This window comes from Rhinatrema bivittatum, chromosome 5, assembly GCF_901001135.1.
Source record: "Rhinatrema bivittatum chromosome 5, aRhiBiv1.1, whole genome shotgun sequence".
NCBI lineage: Eukaryota > Metazoa > Chordata > Amphibia > Gymnophiona > Rhinatrematidae > Rhinatrema > Rhinatrema bivittatum.
This window is the reverse complement of record NC_042619.1, coordinates 298,521,833-298,541,432: the sequence shown is the minus strand read 5'-3', so window position 1 is coordinate 298,541,432 and position 19,600 is coordinate 298,521,833. Positions and strand designations below refer to the sequence as shown.

Sequence of the window (19,600 nt, the reverse complement as noted above, 5' to 3'; positions counted from 1 at the left end):
TCAATTCTTGTGGCTTGACATGCCTGCCTCTCCTGCTGATGTTTTTATTTTAAAAAATTCCCTCTTTAATTTGGTTGGGGAATTCACTGTTGTCTTATAAATGAATCCTTTTCCAAATGCTGGCTTGCCACGGCCTCTACATGTGCCTGATATGATGTGATTTTATCAAGTGCTGTACCTGCTTACTGGCATTTAAATGGTGGATTGAACTAAAGATGTTTTAATCTTTATTATTTTCAGTTAGGTGAATGTATGCAACACTGACTAAACTGAGTTATTACTCTGTGTGTAAGATTGAACAATAGACAGAAAGAATGCATTACAGTACTATTTTAATATTCTAATTTTACCTCTTCAGATTAGTGCACTGAACAACACACAAGCCCAAAGCAGAGAATGATGAATAATGTGTGTGACTGCATTCATGCGTGCACTAGTACTGCATTAACAAAATTAATCTATAAAGTGGCTGGCTGTACCTGTGACAGTGACTGCCTGCTTTTTTTGTAGATGCACCGACTCTGGTGCACAGACCCAGACCGAGAACATAGAAAAAGCCTCTCTATCTGGGGCACTGTGACAAAGCTAGCGTAGTACTGTCTAACGTTAGGTGTCTGCCTGGCTCAGCTGCTGGTTCACTGCAACAGGTCCAAACTTAAATCAATCATTGCATAGCAGACAGAAGCTGGGAAGAAAAGGCTTGACACACAAACCTTCCTCTTCAGTGGCAGTGACAGTGAGATGTTACAGTAAATAAAAATTAAAAACTTGTGCAGATGAACACACTGCTGCAAAAAGGATTGGAATGGAATGCTTCTGATATTGAACAAGAGTGCACTCTTGATTTAAAATACTGTGGTGTATAGAGCAACACAGCTCACACAATTGCTAGCAATGTTTCTTCCCCGAGAGAAAGATTCAAATGCATTTTCAAACAGTTTGCATGTACTATAAGAATAGATAGAGCAGTGATTAAATGATTTAGAAAAATGCTTCACTCTGATATGTTCCCTTGCCAACATATCCCAGTTACTCTCTGACCTCACACATGAGTCATAAGCACAAAGTCTAGTTGCTATGGAAACACCCACATGACCAGCCTCAGACAATGTCTATTCTTTACAATGCACTTGAATGCAGCCACTGCTTTTCTATGGGAAATGTAAACAAATGAAACGAATGACATATGTTTCATTTGTGGAAGTACCCATTCTTATTCGTGGGTCCAAGACTGAAATTAATTTGTCATTCGTCGCAAATTGAGCATTCATTTTAAACAAATGCACATCCCTAGAGAAGTAGGTGGATCTGTTGCTGAAGCATTGCTGGTAATTAGATCGCGGTTTAAATGGCCCACCAGGCTGAAGTCATCACGGAGGAACTGTTGCAGAGTTCCACCATGGGGGCTTAGAAATAGTCACTGTATGCTTGCGTCCGTAAAGGAGGATGGAGGAAGCATAGGATTGGTGGCATCTCAGGGCCTGGAGCAAACTGGTGGTAAGGTGCATAGGCCATGGAGTGGAGGCAGCGGTCAGTGCGGCATTACAACTAGTGTGGCTGGCTGTTGCCTGAACATCAGGCCTTCTGTGTCTCCTTTGTAGCCTGCCAGATAGGCACTCATATAGCAAGGTCTATGTTTCTCTTAGGTCTAGTTATTACTATATTTGCATTCTACCAGATAGACCTGACTGCTTGGTTGCCTGCATTTCCGCTAGAACTTCTAATATCGCATATGACCCACTTTGCAACAGCAACAACACTCATTGTTGAATCTCGAGGGACGTAATGTTGTTTCTCCTTCCATCTAGGAACTATTCCTCCCCACCCCAAACACACACACAATTTTCATGCAGTGAGGCTAATAGAAAGGTGATACACAATCAGAGACAGATGCATACACGTTTCTGAAGCCCTAAAATAATACATAAAAATAAAAATTTTACTATGTGCTTTAGAACCTTTTTTGGGATGAAAGAAATAAGATTAATCAAAATCATTATCAACTTTATTGTTTTACACTGGCCAGTGTCAAAACCTTGACAGCAAATGATATTTGTCCTTTAACCAGCATGAAACCTCATAACCTTGGCCTACCTTAAGCCAAAACATCACAGCGTCAACAACTAGACTCTAAAGTTGCATTGTTTATATCTGGCTGCCATGGAGTTGCTTTGGGGAATTTAACTCCCTTTGAAGTTACATTTTCAAACACGTAGTTTAGTTTATTATACCATCAACTGGGCTCCACAGATACTAGTGTATTTTCTTTCCAACCCACATCCGAAAACATTCTGGAGTTAATATGTTGCCTTATTTTTGTCAGCAGATAATGCCTGGAATTGGCCCAGAATCCTTTGAGAGGAAGTGCACTATTACTCCTAAAGCAGAACTGGCAGAAGAAAAAAGGAAACTTCAGGTATTCAGAAATAATTCATTGTACTCACAGGTCCATTAATAATTTCACAGCAATTTTTCAATCATGTTTTCAGTGGTTTATTAGGTATATAAGTGTACCAACATATAAGTATGGAAATACACAAAAGGAAGACCTTTAGGGAGCAAACATTACCTGCTGGTATGTTTTTCTAGGATAGAAGTCAAAACTGAACTTCTGTCAGAAATGTTAACATCCCAAGATCTGACCTGTTACAGAATGACGGAAGCATGGAGCTGTAAGGAAACAAAATGTTATGCCCATTGGTCGCAGATGGCTGCGACCACTAATGCTCACCTCTTTCTTTGCTGCACTGACACCACTGGGGAGAGTGGCGGCCTCCGCCAGCTACCGCCAACCTGAATGGCGTCCCCGGGATGGTGTGGGTGCTGCCGATTGCCATCTTGCCTTCGGGATTACTTAGGTGTGCGTTAGCGCACGGGCCAGTCTTAAGCACGGTCTGGCAGGAATCTCAGGGGAGTCCCCTTCGGATGACATCTTCACTCCACGATACTTAAGCTGGCTGGCCCTGCCTACTGACGACTTGGCAACGAGTCCCCTCATTGCTGAATCCGCTTCGCTCACTACGGACCTCCCGTTCCAGTTCCTGCACATTTGGTGTGAGACACTCTGAGTACCCACTCCTCGGGGACCCTTCCTCGTCTCTGGCTATCCGCTCCTCGGAGAGTCTTCTTGCCTTGGACTGCTACCTATCCCCATTCCCCAGGGCTTCTACTGGAACATACGTCACTGTGAGTACCTTGACTCTACGGACCTCTACTATATCATCTCTAGTGTGGAATCCTCTCCGGTGAACCCTGAGCTGCAGGCCACTACCGAATCATCACTTCAGAGGAACCTCATCGGTGTACCCCGCTCTGCAGACTTTTGCTGGATCTTCACAACTGAGGTATCCCCTCTGGGTATAGCCCACCATACAGACTCAGTGCCTTTCTACTACACTCCCCGCTCCTCAGGCAGTGCCTTTCTCTCTCTCTCTCTCTCTCTCTAATAAAGACTATTCCACAGCTGTGTCTGATGTCTGCTGAGACCTTGCCTCCCGACGGTGAGGCTCACAGGGCTCCTCCCTGTGGGCGGTGCCATCTCTCACCTCAGCCCAGGGCCCCCATACCTACAAATCCTAACACAAAAAGTCATCTACTCTATTTACCACTCCACCTTCCACCCATTGGAAAGTTTCTCTGTGTCTAAACCATCTCTAGTGCTTGTCTACTATACTCTTCAAAGCCTCCGAGGAATGAAATTCTGCCAACCCTCTTCCTTCGTCTACCCAGGGAACTATCAACTATTAATTTGTTGACATATCTAACATAGATGGTACAAGATAATAACCGTCTACCTTTGTTAACACCATCTAGATATACTAAATCCTTTGTAGGGATGGAAGTTGGTATTTGGATTAAATCTGACTCTGAACAGGATCAGGTAAGAGACTAGGAGTGGGGAGTAATCATAACATGTTCCAGCACTTGCATGGAGAGGAACATCTCAGTGTGCTGGGCAGGCTATGTCACATTTGGTTTGCACGTTGCACTGAACATGGTAAAAAGACTCAGAAAGGTTTCCATGTCAGAAGGTACCAATTACCTCATGCCAGTCAAGTGCAGTAGCAAATATAAGTTCAGTAGGCAAACTAGTTATTATACTTGGGGTGATATCACTGCTTTCATAGGTGATTTTTCACTGACCCTGCATATCATTTCAGAGTAATGAAACAATACTTTCAATTAATCAGTCAAGCTGTGTGGCTTAATGACTTGAGAATCCTTTGCACACTTGCAATAAATGATTGATTTTCTTAGCTGATGGAAGGAAGAAAGGTAAATAGATGTCACATTGACTGCTCCTGTACTTAACAGGGTCGGAACTAATCTGGTTTTTAAGAGTTAGCTTTATGGAGATGTGATTAGTTTCGATGACTCCATTGCCCACAGCATTCCCCTTATCTATTGCATTATTTAGATCATGACATTAATAGTTTTGCCCATTTGTCAATGCTCTCCCCCTTGCACACCTGTAATATAGGCAGCCAGGACTTCACTTGCTCAAATCCGCCCTTTTACAATTCAAACAAGTCACAGACAACAAGTTAGGGTTTAACAGGGCCGCAGCTTTAATACAAACACATGGGATGCCCGAGCCCAGTAAATAATAGAGATGTGCATTCGTTTATGATGAATTAGGCAATTTCATGAAATTGCCTAATTCATCTATCCCCGAAACAGATTTTCCCCTAACTACGAGAAAAATTTGTTTTTCGGGTTTGTACAGGGGGAGGGGCACATTTTATTTTTTTTAAATAAACCATCCCAAGCATTACAATTTAGTATAATACAACCCCTCCTCCACCATCCCGATCCCTCCCCAAGACTTAGTAACATCCCTGGTGGTCCAGCGGCGTCCCACGAGTGATTTGTCCCTCCGTGCTTTCTGACTTTCGGGCCTGCCTCGCTCAAAATGGCGCCAATAGCCTCTGACCTACTAAGTCACAGGGGCTACCAGTGCCATTGGTCAGCCCCTGTCACATGGCCATTGGCGCCATCTTGTGCTCCTACCATGTGACAGGGGCTGACCAATGGCACCGGTAGCTCTTGTGACATAGTATGGGCAAAGGCTATCGCGCCATTTTGATTACTGGCAGCCAATGGCCCGAGGGCAGGAGATTGCTCCAGGACCCTCACTGGACCCCCAGGGACTTTTATTCAGCTTGGGGGGGGGGGGGGGGGAGGGCCCTACTGACAAAAAACTAAGTGGGAAAAACGAAACCAGCCCAAAAAACGACGCAGGAAAATGAAGCTCAAAAAAACCCACCCCAAGCATTAAAATTTACTATAAAACATTAAATACAACCCCCCCCCCCACTCCATCCCGATCCCTCCCCAAGACTTACCAACATCCCTGGTGGTCCAGTGGGGTCCCGCGAGTGATTTGACCCTCCGTGCTTTCTGACTTTCGGGCCTGCCTCACTCAAAATGGCGCCGATAGCCTCTGACCTACTATGTCACAGGGGCTACCGGTGCCATTGGTCAGCCCCTGTCACATGGTAGGAGCACAAGATGGTGCTGATGGCCATGTGACAGGGGCTGACCAATGGCACCGGTAGCCCCTGTGACATAGTAGGTCAGAGGCTATCAGCGCCATTTTGAACTGTGGCAGCTTGGGCCATCCGCCTCAATAACCACCCCCCGCTGCGACAAAACATCCCCCTTTATAACAGCAACAGAGATGGGTGGGTGGGAGGGAGGGAACTGACCAGAACAGCTGCTGCGATGCCAGACACTGCCGTGAACTGGCGGCGCACAGCCAAAAGAACCCTCTCCTAACCCTGACATCACAGGGGAATAGCCAATGAAAACCGGCCAGCACAGCTTTGAAATTTCTGGAACTAACAAATCCCGGGCTTTACCACCCACGCCTTGCCAGCTCCAGCTCCTTCCCCCCCCCCCCCCCCCCGGACTTCCTTACCAATAACCCCTCCGGCCTCAGATTGCCCGCTGACTGACCTCCCCACGGCCCGGCCCTGCGAAGCCAAGGACCCAAGGCTGCTCCCCAAGTGGGCCTGGTGCCACATTACTTTGGTCGATCTCCCATACCTTCTGTCAGAGCTGGCATGTCTTGAGCAAGGTGCTGGTGCTTTTTCTTCTGAGCCACTGGAGGACACTGACTGAGCAAAGTAAGTTGACACAGAAGTGGAAACTCCGTACTGACTCTGCTGAGTGACAATTGATTCTACCCCCAAGGAATACAGAGATTGGTCCTCAGGACTAGAAAAGATATTGCTGGAAACAGAGAAGATGTTCCTGGCAACTCAAGAGCTACTCAGCTGTGCTCCCAGACCCGAAGAATGCGCTTACATGATACCCCATGTGAAGTAAAGTATTAAAATACTTGGATTTATATGCAAGTCATGAGAGTATTCAAATTGAACCTGCAATTGAGGATTTTTTGACATGGACCTGGTTGTAAGTACCTTCTTGCTGATAAGAATTACCTAAGACTAGATCTTATGAGATACCTGGAACTCAGATTGAACTTGTGTTTGTTATAACCCTTGCTCAAGGAGAGCTTGTATTGGAGTTGTTGAGGCTCTGTGGTGAAATGAACCTGCATAGTAGAGTTATTTTCCCTGTGTTTAAAGTTAAGCTTTGAACCTGAACGAGGCAGGGTCTTTAATATACTCAGGTTGAGAACCCGATACCAGCTTCTTTTTCAGCTAACAGATGGTGGCTCACGTATACCTTAACCATGCTGGAGCACCCTGCTCTTATTCATATCAGTCTTGAATTTGCAGGCCTCCTGTGCTGAATAGATGGTCAAATACAAGGCACACATTTTCATGGCACAACAAGGATATTCAGACTGATTCAGGGATATTCAGCTCTGTCCTGTGCTGAGATTTACCCCCACCTATAACTTCCTGAATGGGCAGCAGAGAAGTCATCGGAAGGGCTCAGCATGTTCTCAAGGCAGAGGATCAGGTGCGTTCAAATGCAATGCAAGTTTTTACTGGAATCTGCAGAGTAATGGCTAAGTAGTCTATTTTGCGAAAAATCCAGATGAACATGGTTTTAAGTTGCAAAACCCTTGGCTGCGTGAAGCAGAGATGTCTGGGAAGTCACAATTCCATGAGAAGCTCTACAGCCTGAGCAGTGTCACACAGTGACTCCCCAACAGCGTTCTTAAGGCCCTCAAAACCAGTTCTGGTTTTCAGAATATCCTTAATGAACCCTCATTGGATATAGGTCTGCATAGATTTGTACTAAAATTCAGAGTATTTTGAATGTTTTGAATCCCCTGAAAAAGATCAGAAAAGTTTCAGAAAGACCAAGTTTGGGAACCATTGGTGGGAAGTCACGGCAGATGGAGAGACTGGAAGGAGAGAGGGAGAAATCTGCCAGGAGTCAGACGACACAATGACAAGCCCTAGAGGTCAAAGAGTCATATTCCGGATGACTCTATAGTAAGTTTGGCAGCTTTGGCTGTATTCCACAAATCCTGATTTTCAAAACCCAATTCAAATCACAGAGGTTCCTGGATTATGACCTGTACATTGCAGGACACATTTCAAGATAGACCATGATATGACTTACTCGTTTACACCATACACCCCCCCCCCCCCCGAGTGCCTATTTCAACCGAGTCCAAAAAGGGTAGCAAATAACATGATTTCCTTCCTGATCACACAGATAGTGATGAGCAGAGCCAGGACTAGGACCCTGCAATTTCCAACTTAGTCCAGTGGTTCTCAAATCCTGTTCTGGTACCCCCCTGCACGCCACAACAGGTCAGATTTGTCAGGCCTATGCACAATATGCAAAAAGTAGTTAGGCTAGTAGGCCAAGAGCATGCAAAGGTGGTCTCATGAATATTTATTGAGGATACCCGGGAAAAAAAGCAGACCCATTTGGGAGTGGAACTTGTCCTATGTTTTTTCCACCTGCAAACAGTTTTCATCTTGCTACCGTTTCATCTCCCATCAGAAATAAAAACGGATGTTAACATTCTACGGTGATCTGGCTCCCTCTTCCTCCTTCACGCTGTTCTTTTGTGTGTGCGTGTGTGTCTGTTATTTTCTGTACTTCGGAAAACATTGTCACCTCGGGATGCTTCTGCATGGCAACAGAACGAGAGGCTGAAACCACCCCCCAACAGCAGGCGCTCTGTAACAAAGCACGTCGCTCTGTTGAAATGCCAGGGATTTCTGTCTAAGGCTGAGAGCTGGATATTATGAAGCACCTGCCTCTCTGTGCCGCCACTGGTGTCTGCCGCTGCCAATTTTCTAGGGAGTGCAGGAATGCCCGATATTAAATGCCAGAGCAGTAACAATTTTGCACGGCCGCGGAGACACAAATGCAGTTTTGGGGCGCCAGAGAGAGAAACGAAAGCAACAAGGCTACATTATTTTGTTGAAAATAATTGACATTCCTAATTTGTTTTGCTCACTTTGTCCTATTCTGAGGTTGTCTTCTGTCTTGTTTTGTCTCAATATATTGTCTTGCACATTTTTTGATAATAGACTAGTTTAAAAAAAAAAAAAAAAAAAAAAAGTGTGGTTATGGCTACTTTGTGGAGTTTTTTTGTTTTTTTAACATTCCCCTCTCCTAAATCCATGTCATTTGTGCATTTAACATGAGAACGGCACACGTATTGCCATGAGCTCTGCATGTAGTTCTGGGGCTAAGAACAGCCCCATCTCCTCTCTCTTCTCCCTCCCGCCCAGACACACTTTCACGGAGGATTCGTAGTACTGAGTGTGGGTAAGCAAAAGGACCTTTCAAAACACTGGAAAAGTCCTCAGGAATATTAAAAAAAAATTAAAAATAAAGATTTGCCTGTTGAATTAGCTAAGTCATATATTGCCCTTTTGTTAGCTCTTTTAAGCATCCATATCAATTGCAACATATCTCAGCTAAGCCTACAGTGTCATCTGCCTCCTTCCTCCATTCCCCTGGTATCCCACCTTTCATCTTAAATTTTAACCCCATGCAGAGATGGTGCTTCCATTAGGCAAACTAGGCTATCGCCTAGAGCGCCAAAATTTTGGGGATGGCAAAATCCAGCCAGCAAGAGGCCCAGAGGATGCTGTGCCAGAGTTAATACTGCTAAAGAAGGGAGTGCTGTGCTGGAGCCACTGAGACTCATAGAAGGGCACGCTGTGCAAGAGCTGCCGCCAATAAGTACGCTGGGGGAGGGGATGGAAGGCCAAAGGTTCACTTAGGGCATCAGATACTCTTGCATAAGCCCTGACCCCTCATTTAGTTCAGTAATCTCCACATCCTGGAGTCATAGATCAAGGTCCCCTCTGGATCCCAGTCTGCGTGAACCCCAAGCCTGGCCATGAGGTGTCAACATTGTAAAGGCCGGGACTCCCTCCCAGAGGAAAGGGAATGTGAATAATGTCCCATAGCATCCCCAGCCTCCCTGCTGGCCCTAGCAGACACCGAGCTCAGGAATAGGACTCAGCTCTCCCACATGGCGGGGTGCTACCGCTAAGTCATCTCCCCCACCTTGCTATGCTGCTTTAATGGGGGAGATGCGACTACAGACAGGTCTTTCTTATAGGGCACTCGTTCCAGAATTCTAATGTATGCCTTTTTCAACACAGCAATTCCATTACTGTGGGGTTGGAAAAGCTCAATAAGATAAAGCTTTTCCAAACCCAACATAACCCTTCCAATGGGAGGGACGCCTGTATCTTCCTTTCCACAGACGTAATCATTGTTATAAGAGCATCCTGGATCTTTGGATCTTTAGATACCATCATATACTATGTTACTATATTTCTATCCCCTTCATAATGGATGCTTTTGGCTGACGGATAGTTTTCTTGACACTGAATGTCTTTGTACTCCTTCATAGAGTGGGAGCCTTGAAAAATTTCGTGCCCGTTTCAATTTCATTCCAGGAATGAGCCATTTTGGGCCCCCCCGAATCATTTTTTTTACATTTCGGTGTGCAATTTTCTTTCTTTTTTTTTTTTTTAATTAAAAAAAAAATCAGAACCCCCTCCCCACCAGCAGACCCCCATTCACCTCCTGACTCCCGCCAGTACTCTCCACATCCACCCAATGGTAGAGTGGGGCCCACTCCCTGGATGATGGCTGCCCTTATTCAAAATGGCACTGGCCACCCTTTGTCTTTAACTTGTGATAGGGGCTACTGGTGCTATTGGGCAGCCCCATCACATGGTAGGGGCAATAGATGGGCCATACCATTTTTCAAAATGGTGCCAGCCACCCTTTGCCCCTAACACATGTCGGGAGCTGCCCAATGGCACAGAGAGTGTGGGTGGGACATGGCCATTCTTTGACTTTAAACTGAAATCTGTGCATAAGTATTTATGTGCACATGCATGCATCCATATACTGTAAATAGGGATGTGAATCGGTTGCCCAATCGTTCCCGCTATCGGGATCGTCTGGCCGCGGGAATAAATCGTTTTCCCATGTTTCCCCGGTTTGTTTTTTAGTGAAAAATCGTTTTTTGGGTTAGTGCGCACTAATGGGCGTTAGTGCGCACTAACAAAAATAGCAAAAAATAACAAAAAGTAACAAAAATAAACTTTTTTTGTTAGTGCGCACTAACCCGAAAAACAATTTTTATGAAAAATTGGGGATAAAATTGATCGTTTCCTTCTTTTAATGAATTTAGAAATATCATACAATATTTCAATTCGTTAGAAAAACGATTCACATCCCTAACTGTAAATTTGTGCACACATGTATGTGCAGCCAGGCTATTTTATACCATCAGTGCATGTGCGAACGTATGTTATAAAATGGACACATCTTTGGACATGAGCCGGCATACATGTACCAGTATTAAAATCATCATCATTATGCACAAAATACCAGGGCCTTTTTCCTAAAGAAAAAAAAAAGGGATTGGCAAATTAAAAAACACACTTGCTGAGCATGTACTTTCATTTACTATGTGGTTATAGCGTTTACGCATAGCAATAGGAAAATTTGGTTTTAGAATGAAATTTGGGGGATTTTTCCTTCATTTTCCAGGTCCCCTGAAATGAGACAAAATAGACAATTTTGTTGTGATTGTTTATTTTGCAAAAAATGACTGCCCATCCCTACTCCCTCAGTTGAACAAAACAGGGTAAAATGGATTTCAAAATATTATTACTTAAAATTATAGGATAGATAGAAAATTTTCTGTTACTCAGACTTCTAGCAAAACAGTTATTAATTCCAAATGTATTTATTTAATTTGCATTTGTGGATCGTGAAATATCTGTCAGGCGAAGTCCCCGACAGGAGCGTGAACGACTCGTTCAGGACTGGATTCTTAGCCTTTAGGATGAGCCGAGCACCTGCAGTGAGCAGAGATGGTAGGGGGAGAGGTCGGGCTCAAGGAGCCTGGGCAACAGGAATTGGCTGGGGCTCAGCTCTAAAGGGTTACTGGGAAGCTGGAAGTTGTTTGCAGCCACTTGAAGGCTGACCTGCCTTTTGCTACAGGACCTATTACTTTTGGAAGCGCAGCATACTCACAAATCAATCTTCGTATTTAAAGTTTGCTTCGCTGTGAGCCTGTGACTGACTGCAGCTTCCGGCCTGTAACTCCAACTTTCCTTTTTCAGGCGCGCCTCATTGTGAATACGTTTCTGACTCCAGCTCTGGCCTACCAAGCCAACGTCTGGGTTAAGCCTTCTGTGTGAACTGTTCCTGACTAGTTCTTGGCCAGCACCACCGCCGCAGCCTGCTCTTGCTCCCGTGTATTAACCTGCTAGACTCTTGACTGTCCTAGGCTCAGCCTGAGTGCCCCCTTGGCACTACTCTGTCCCTGTGAGTATCCAGAGGGTGGAAACTTCACAGTATCTGATAAAAGGCCTCACAGCAAAACATCGCATACAACATAATTAAACAAAACCAAGCTAATTCACAAGCCAGTCCTCCAGAGAAAACAAAATTTGGAAAGTAAATATAATATATTCGGCATAAAACAAAACCTGCTAAAAATGAATGTAACCCCCCCCCCCCCCCGGATGGGGGGTACATAAACAGATAAATCTCTTCCAACATTTTAAGAGCCCATCCCTGCCAAATATGTTTTGTAGCTTCTAAAATGTGGTCATGCAGATGGTGACATGGACTTTAATGGTAACACAGCGGGAGTAGTGAATGACCCTGTTCTCTTGGACCGACTGGACAGGGAGATTCCCTTCCACTCCCCTCAATGAAATCTGAACCCAAACCATTAACTTTATTTTCTGGATGAACCTGCCAGCAATTATTTACATGGAAGTGAAGCCCATTTCAATGTTACTGAATACATCAGCAATTCATGGCTTCCAACAGTCATAATCACCTATAACCTAAATGACTTCTGGGAACAGAATGGTGCATTCATTCCTCCTCCTTCTCATCTCTTTTACCATGTACCAACCTTAAAGGTCAGCCTGAACTCACTTACTCTTACATTGACCCTCAGTCCCCACCCTGTTTAAGGAATGGGATTCCCTGAGTAGCAGCCTGCTCTTATCCAGATTCACTTCCAGTGGGGACCAAATGCAGCTTCCATTTACATGATCCACTCACACTCCCAAGGTCTTTCACCTTTCCTCCGGCTTCCACACCACCGTCCTCCCAGTGCAGGTGCCCTGGACTATTGCACCCCAAGAACATTCTTCATGTTCCTGGCATCATTCGCTCATGGGGAGGGATGGCCTCTTTTGCATTTCACTTGCTAGCCCATTCTTACTTCCACCTCCTGGTTAGTTCCTCAAGAGGACGAAAAAAAAAGTCCTCCTTTATGGCCCCAGGCTTCCCATCTTGAGAGGAACAGCCCCTTCGGGATCCTACTGGGTTGGGGGTCCCTGCATCTTCCGGCACACAGGCTGGCTACCTCAGCTGGTCACATCTCTGGAGGTCCCTATTGTCCAATCTACTCTGGAAGGGACAGGAACCATTGGGCAAAATCCCACCGTAAGTTCTCACTTTTATAGATCCCATTACCTTGACCACCCAGCCAAAAGAGCCCAACTCTTTAAGGAAACATACACACTATTTCCCCAACATCGCATTATAAGACAATGCTCACACAAATCAAATGCCATCCGGTGGTCTTTTAATAATACCACAACAACAGATCTATACAACATGTTTAACATGGACACAAGGGGGTGTCCCCCACCCAGAGCCTTGTGGTACAGCTAACAAACTCAAAGAGAGTGCATCCTATTTCAGGTTCTCCCTACATGAACAATCACCTTGCTGCCCAACAGAAAGATCACCATTTCCTAAATCTTACTAAAACAGGCCTCAAAATCTGTTTCCATACCACACCCAGACCCTGTCCTCAGGTTTTGCCAAATGAAAACTGAACAGCCATAATTTTACCAGCTTTCTAAACTGACAGTAATCCTCCTTACGTCTGATCTCCCTAGGAAGAGAACGAGAGTCTAGGGGCAGGCACAAAAAAGAGCTCTCTGCCTGTTTTTCTAACCATGTACCTTTTAGTTCTGGAACACAGCATGGCAGCTTGAGAGAAGCACAGAAACTGAATTAGATTTTTATTTATATAAATTTATAACTCACCGATAATACTATAAGGTGGGGTAAACAATTAAATGCAATTCAATATCTATACTGAAGGTCAGATGACCAGTAAAAACCAGAGTCATGACTTTAAACCTAATCCGATCGGAAGCCAATGTAAACTGGATAACGGGGAAATTGCCTCCCAATGATTCTAACATCCTATAATTCTGGCCAGGGTGTTCTGAATAAGTTGAAGCCTACATAAAAGTATCTTTTCAGCAGGCCCATGGATTTTTTTTTTCTTCATTTCCAAAAACAGAAAGTCCAAATTAATAACAGACTCTGCCTCCCCAGTTTGCTTCTCAGTGGCGATCTTATGCTTGGAATGCTGACTGAACACAGGCTATAGTTTAATACTATTGCTTGTCCTGTAACTTAACGTTTTGGTAAGGCCGTTCCAGTTCTTCTGTAATACCACCCACCTAATGCTCAGATACTGAATCCGAAAGCTGCTCCTACAAGGCCATCTCCCAGCTTTCTGGTCATATCCAAGCAGGCCACTTTGTATGTGGCAATCTTTGCTTCCCAGGATACCTAGGGGGTGACTCCCTGCAGTAAAAAAAGCCCAGAACAAGGGATGTTTCTGAACACAGTACACCAAGTGAAGCCCCTCTTGCATCGACACAAGGGTACATGATGAGGGTCAATATGTATAATCAAACTACCCAGCGAGGGGCTGGGAAGTCCCAGAAAACTTCTGGTGCTGTGCGAGCCAATCGTATTTTAGAAGCTTAGGAAAGCTATTAGAGCTTAGAGGGATCTGTTACTCATTTACCCTTAGCTTTGTATTGTATCGAGCTACTGCGCTCAGGTGACTGGAGAATGAACATCTCAAGAAGAACGTGGCACCAGCAGCAAGGTCCAACTGCTAAGCTGCCATGGGGAAGTACAGTGTGGTCCTGCACAGGGGATCAGTGGCCCTGTGAAAAGGTTAGGTGGGCCGAGAGGTCCTCACCTGCTGATACCTGAAATGCTACAGGGACAAGAGAAGCAATTCAAGGCTCTCTTAAGACTGGTTTGGTACCCTGGCCCAGGAACCGAATCAGAAATCTAAACACCTCAAACTACAGAGCAATAGCATGAGCACAACAGTGTGTTTAAATGTTAGGTTCTGTCATTTTCTAGATAAAACAGGGCACTGGTGATAAGCCACCACCTCACCCACCTTAGAGCTTTGAGGGGTCTCTGTAAGAATAGAGTCTCTCAGGGTGAGTCTGTAAGGACTGCTCTAAAATAAAGGCAGGTGGGTGTAGGCGATCAGGGGCTAGTCCTGGGTTTCCAATTTCCATTTCTTAATTTCAATTTCCTGATGAAATTCAAGCTGAAAAACCACGACAGCTTTTCCTTCTCCTTGGACCAGAAGCTAATACAGTCGCTCCACTTGCATGCAGCTTCGCTTCTTAACTTCCAACTCACATGTGCCCTATTTCCTGATTAAAATTTCTCTTGGATCCTGCACAGGAGAAAGAGATTATGAAGCTCAGGCTGTGCCGTGCCCGATGCCATTGGTCAGCTATTATATAAGAACTGCCTCATGGAAGAATATACATTTTGAAGCAGAGCAGGCATGCTGGAATTGACAAAGGAACCACGCACAGGCATCTCAGACAGATATTACATAGTGATTCTTATCCAAAGCACAATAACATTTGCCAGAGGAAACTGGCAGAAAGGTTGAATTTATAGAATCTTGACTAGGCACATTAAAGACATATTTAACCTGGAGAATCACAAGTATTAATGAAATGTTGGATGTAAATTCCTATACCCTTGGGGTAAATGTTAGCACTTTATGTAAGGTATGGATTTTAAACAATATGAGATCAAAAAAATAGGATACTAAAACATTTGCTTTGTGTTATCTGAATCACTGGAATGTATCGGAGCTTCTGAAAATAGAATGTCTTGCCTTGCAAAATGTTTGGTATTTGTAGACTGCTTCAGATCAAAACCAATTTCCTCCAACTTCTCAATGCTAGTTTTAATCAGGTTGATGATAAATGTGGCCACACTACACTGATAACAAAATAAAAGGGGACCATATAAAACTTTACTACACAGTAGAAGTTAGCGGAGATTTCCCTCTGAATAAGACTAAGAAAGGGAGCTCTGAACTTCACATCTACACTCAGCATTTGTGTGGTATTCAGAGGGAATGCAGGGTTCAAGCATTTTCAGTGAAATACAACAGTGTTTCAGCTTACCTGGGCATGTCTAGGAGTGTGTAAGAGATTTAAGGAGGACCAGTCTTACAGGGTACAGAAAACCTTCAGATACTTTCTTTTTTATCTTTTACTGGGGAATTTGCTTTGCTTCTGTTACATTGTCTGAATTTTGTGCCACTTAGTGCCTGTATGACCCTCTCTTGAAAAACCCCTGCCTCAGGTAGTTTACTGTTCAGGTTAAGTGACCCAAGCACCGGACACAGGCAGGTTAAGCATCTTGCTCCTGGTCACATGACGACTGATGTAGAATCGCAATCCGGTCTTGCCTCATCAGATAACATCACATAAAAACTATTACATATGTTGTATTTCGTTTTTTTTTTCACTTTCAGATTCTTGGATTTATACTTAAATAAACTTTTTGAACATTTGTGGGTGGAAGTGTGTGTGTATGGGGGGGGGGGGGGGGGGGGGGGGGGGGGAGGATAGCTGAAAGGGGATTCAGTTCGGGAAAGGGTTCCAGAGCTGACAAGTCTGTGTTCCTGGAGAGGGTAATGGTGCTTTTGAAAATCTGAAAATGTTTGCAGGATGTTGATTCCTACAGCACTGTAGAAGGAGCGATCTTAAGCCTGCCCATTTGCTGCTCAGTGCATAGGTAATTAATCATTTTGTTAACGATTTTCAAGACATCTTTGAATGAAAACGAAGCAACGTGTTGTCAAGCTCACCAGTCTGCTTCTGTTAGAGAGGATGATACTATCCCTAGGAGCACATTGCCGGGCAGCCCTCACACATGCTAGTAATAATCACAGATAACAGCAGGGAATGGCAACAGGTATCATACTGGACATAAACGAGGAATGACAGCACATCTACGATTTAACGCAAGTATGTTTATTGCACATTGTGGACCCTGTTCACACTTCAGATGGAAGCACTCTCAGCTGACGATAGGATCAGAAAACCGGCATAATTTTCTCACTGAAAAATAGCAGCCTGCAGGATTGTAAACAGGATAGGGCTCCCGTGGTGGAGATCTGCTCCGCAGTGCCATGCACTCCTACGTTGGAGATCTGCTTTCAATTCCCCAGCTTGGCTTCCTCTGCTGTCTGGGCCAACAGGAGGCAGTCCCCGTGGGGAAAGGAGGCCCAGCCATCACTTAATGGCAACAGCCAGTTTCAGGGTGCTCCAGGGGGAGCCATGGTCCCTGGCTGAGGACTGTCACTGCCATGGCTGGGCTAGAGGCGGGTGGGAAACCTCAGGTAGCCACAGATGAAAACTCATGGCATTATAGGCCCAGTAGGGGCTACTTACAGTTGCACGGAAAGTCCAAAAGGAATATAAAGAAACTGCTAGGCCATGAAAAAAAAGTTTTTGTGGTAAGGGCAGCAGATTGAGATTTAATTTAAACTAGTGTTCCCTGGGCAGTCAGAGAGAAAACTGGGCATTTCTTCATTATGTAAAAAGCTTTTTCCTGGCTACTGTACTACATCAATAACAGAATAGCTGAAGTACAAGGAAAAGAGGTGGAGGGGAGGGTACCATGTATTCTTAGTTCTCCTTAGGTATTGTTACCATGTTTTCCTTAGCAATCACAATTCAAACCACTGGCTAAAGCATTAAAACCAGCATATGCAAACACGCTGATAATGCACCACACCCAGTAGCCCAATAAACTTCTAGGTTTACTTAAGAAGCTTTAAACACTTTCATATCTTAGCTTTGGTTTATGACAGACACACACACACACACACACACACACACGGAAACTAGCAGGGCTGCTACAGCGGAAATGGTGAATTCAAGGACTAGCAGCCTGAATGAACTATCCTGCTCTGTTCACCAGCATCCCTGTACCAGACTAGCACAGAGGAGAGCCAGACAGGCACATGCTGCTTTCCTGTAGATATCACACCCTTAGCATTGCCAAGAAAAGTCTACAGGGAGCAGAAAAACAGAACTGTAAAAGCCAAGTTCTAATTCCACCCATTCCAAGATTATCAGCAAGATACTTAATATCCCTGGACCCAAGCTAAGATTAAAGTAAGTCTCGCAAACGTGTAATAAATATTTTGGAGCCCTGTTGCTGTGTGCGCATACAGGTTGTATAAACAATTAGTATTCCAGTCCGACATATGATCGGGGACAGATATTTCCCCAAACACTTAAAACAGAAAAATCAAGACCAGTGGAAAAATAAATTACATATTCCGCTCACCTGTCCAGGGCTATGGCGGTCATGGAGTAGATGCTGGCAAACACCGCAGAGATTGGGAAAAAGTTATGGAATTTGCAGTAGATGAGTCCATAATACCACTCGTTGTGGATTGCATAGGTGAAGTTCACCACTGTATTAAAAGCAGCCATTGAGGCTTCTGCAAAGGCTAAGTTCACCAGGAAATAGTTTGTTACAGTTCTCATCCGTTTGTGGGCTAAAATGATCCATATGACAATGATGTTCCCAACCATGGACACTATAACAATGATGGAGTAGGCCACAGCCCAGAGGGCTATTTTCCAGGCGGGCTGCACAAACTGGTTGCAATCTTCTGTGTCATTCAGAGTTCGGTTGAAGGAGCTGTTGGATGCCACAATAGTGCTGGAATCCATCTCTATGTTCACAACGTTATCCATTGCCCTACAAAGCAATGCAAAAAAAGGATATCAATGGTACAATTAATCAGCAACCACAGAAGAGCACTGAGGAAGGTTCAGCAAGTCCTTGGGGCAGTTCTAGTGACCTAATACTCAGTCTGAATAATGACAGGATATCAAAGCCAAAATCTTGGGATAGTTAGCCCGATGGTAAATGTGGAATATAAAACTTAGTGAGTTTATCAACAAAATGAAAATAAAAATCTCTAGTAGTCAATACTTAGAAAGAGAGAAAACAATTAAAGTGGTTCTAATAGATTAAAAATATATATTCTAAAGTACAAATGCTGAAATGTGAGACATTGGCAAGAATCTCCAGTGGTCCAATGGCAGACATTATATATATAGCAGCCTATATATATATCAGCACAAAAAGTAGCCAAAAGTCTATGAAACACTCACCGCACGCTGTGTGAAGTCCTCAGCAAACCCAAGGTGCTGTCGACAGCTGTAACTGTTTTTCCCACACCGGGGAGAGAAAAAAAAAAAAAAGAAAGACTCCAACTCACAAACCCAGCCTCCCTAGAGAAAAAACGCTGCCGATTTCCCTTCCTCGCTGCAAACCCCCCCTCCCGTATGCAATCTGCTTGATCCTCTGACAGCGAGCGTTCGCCCACCAGCGGCTCGGGGAGCGCGCGCGCACTGCAGCAGGACTCCAGCAGACTGGAACAGGCAGCGCTGCTGCAGCTCGGCGAGAGCACAGTGGGCTTGTCCTGCCTCCCCCTCCCCCCCGTTACAGTGGGCTCAGCAGTCTCAGGAAAGCATCAAAGGCAGTCACTCCTTCGAAATGCCGTCAGCAGCCAAAAGGACAAGCAGCATATATATGCAAGCAGTAGGAGAAAAGATGATTGTGGGGGGGGGGGGGGGGGGGGCAGGGGCAGCCACCACCACCACACTCCCCCCTCTCTGGGGTTCGGAGTCTGAAAGCAGCGCAGGCAGTGACTCTTCCTCTCTCTCAAACCGCGGACAGGCTGCCCTCCCCTCCCCCCTCAAAGCACAGAGCGCTTCAGAAATACAATACCAGAAAGGAATGGCCATGGAGGTAAAATAAAAATAGAAAAGAAAAAAAAAAAAGCATCCGGTAAACTCAGTCCAAAAAAAACAAAAAAAACAAAAAACAAACAACCCCCAACAGGTGTCACTCAGGTGAAAAAAAAACAGAGAGGGAGAGGCATTTATTGAAACATAACTGTGTGAAAACAAAACAACTCTGCGGGTCAGTTCACAAACTAAACTTGGCCATCTGTTTGTACGTTATAAGGTTTCTTAAGCTT

General features: G+C 44.6%; 1 protein-coding gene across 1 annotated transcript in view; it reads right to left on the bottom strand.

Annotated features, from left to right (window-relative positions):
• The window catches only part of LOC115092830 (substance-P receptor-like), a 314,839-nt gene extending 295,693 nt beyond the window's left edge, over positions 1–19,146 (bottom strand). The window contains exons 1-2 of the mRNA XM_029604162.1: positions 18,729–19,146; positions 17,890–18,309 (exon numbers count right to left, since the gene is read on the bottom strand). Of these exons, the coding sequence (XP_029460022.1) occupies positions 17,890–18,305 (416 nt within the window). The 5' untranslated portion in view covers positions 18,306–18,309; positions 18,729–19,146. The remainder of the gene's footprint in view (positions 1–17,889; positions 18,310–18,728) is intronic.
• Between the last annotated feature and the right edge of the window lie 454 nt (positions 19,147–19,600).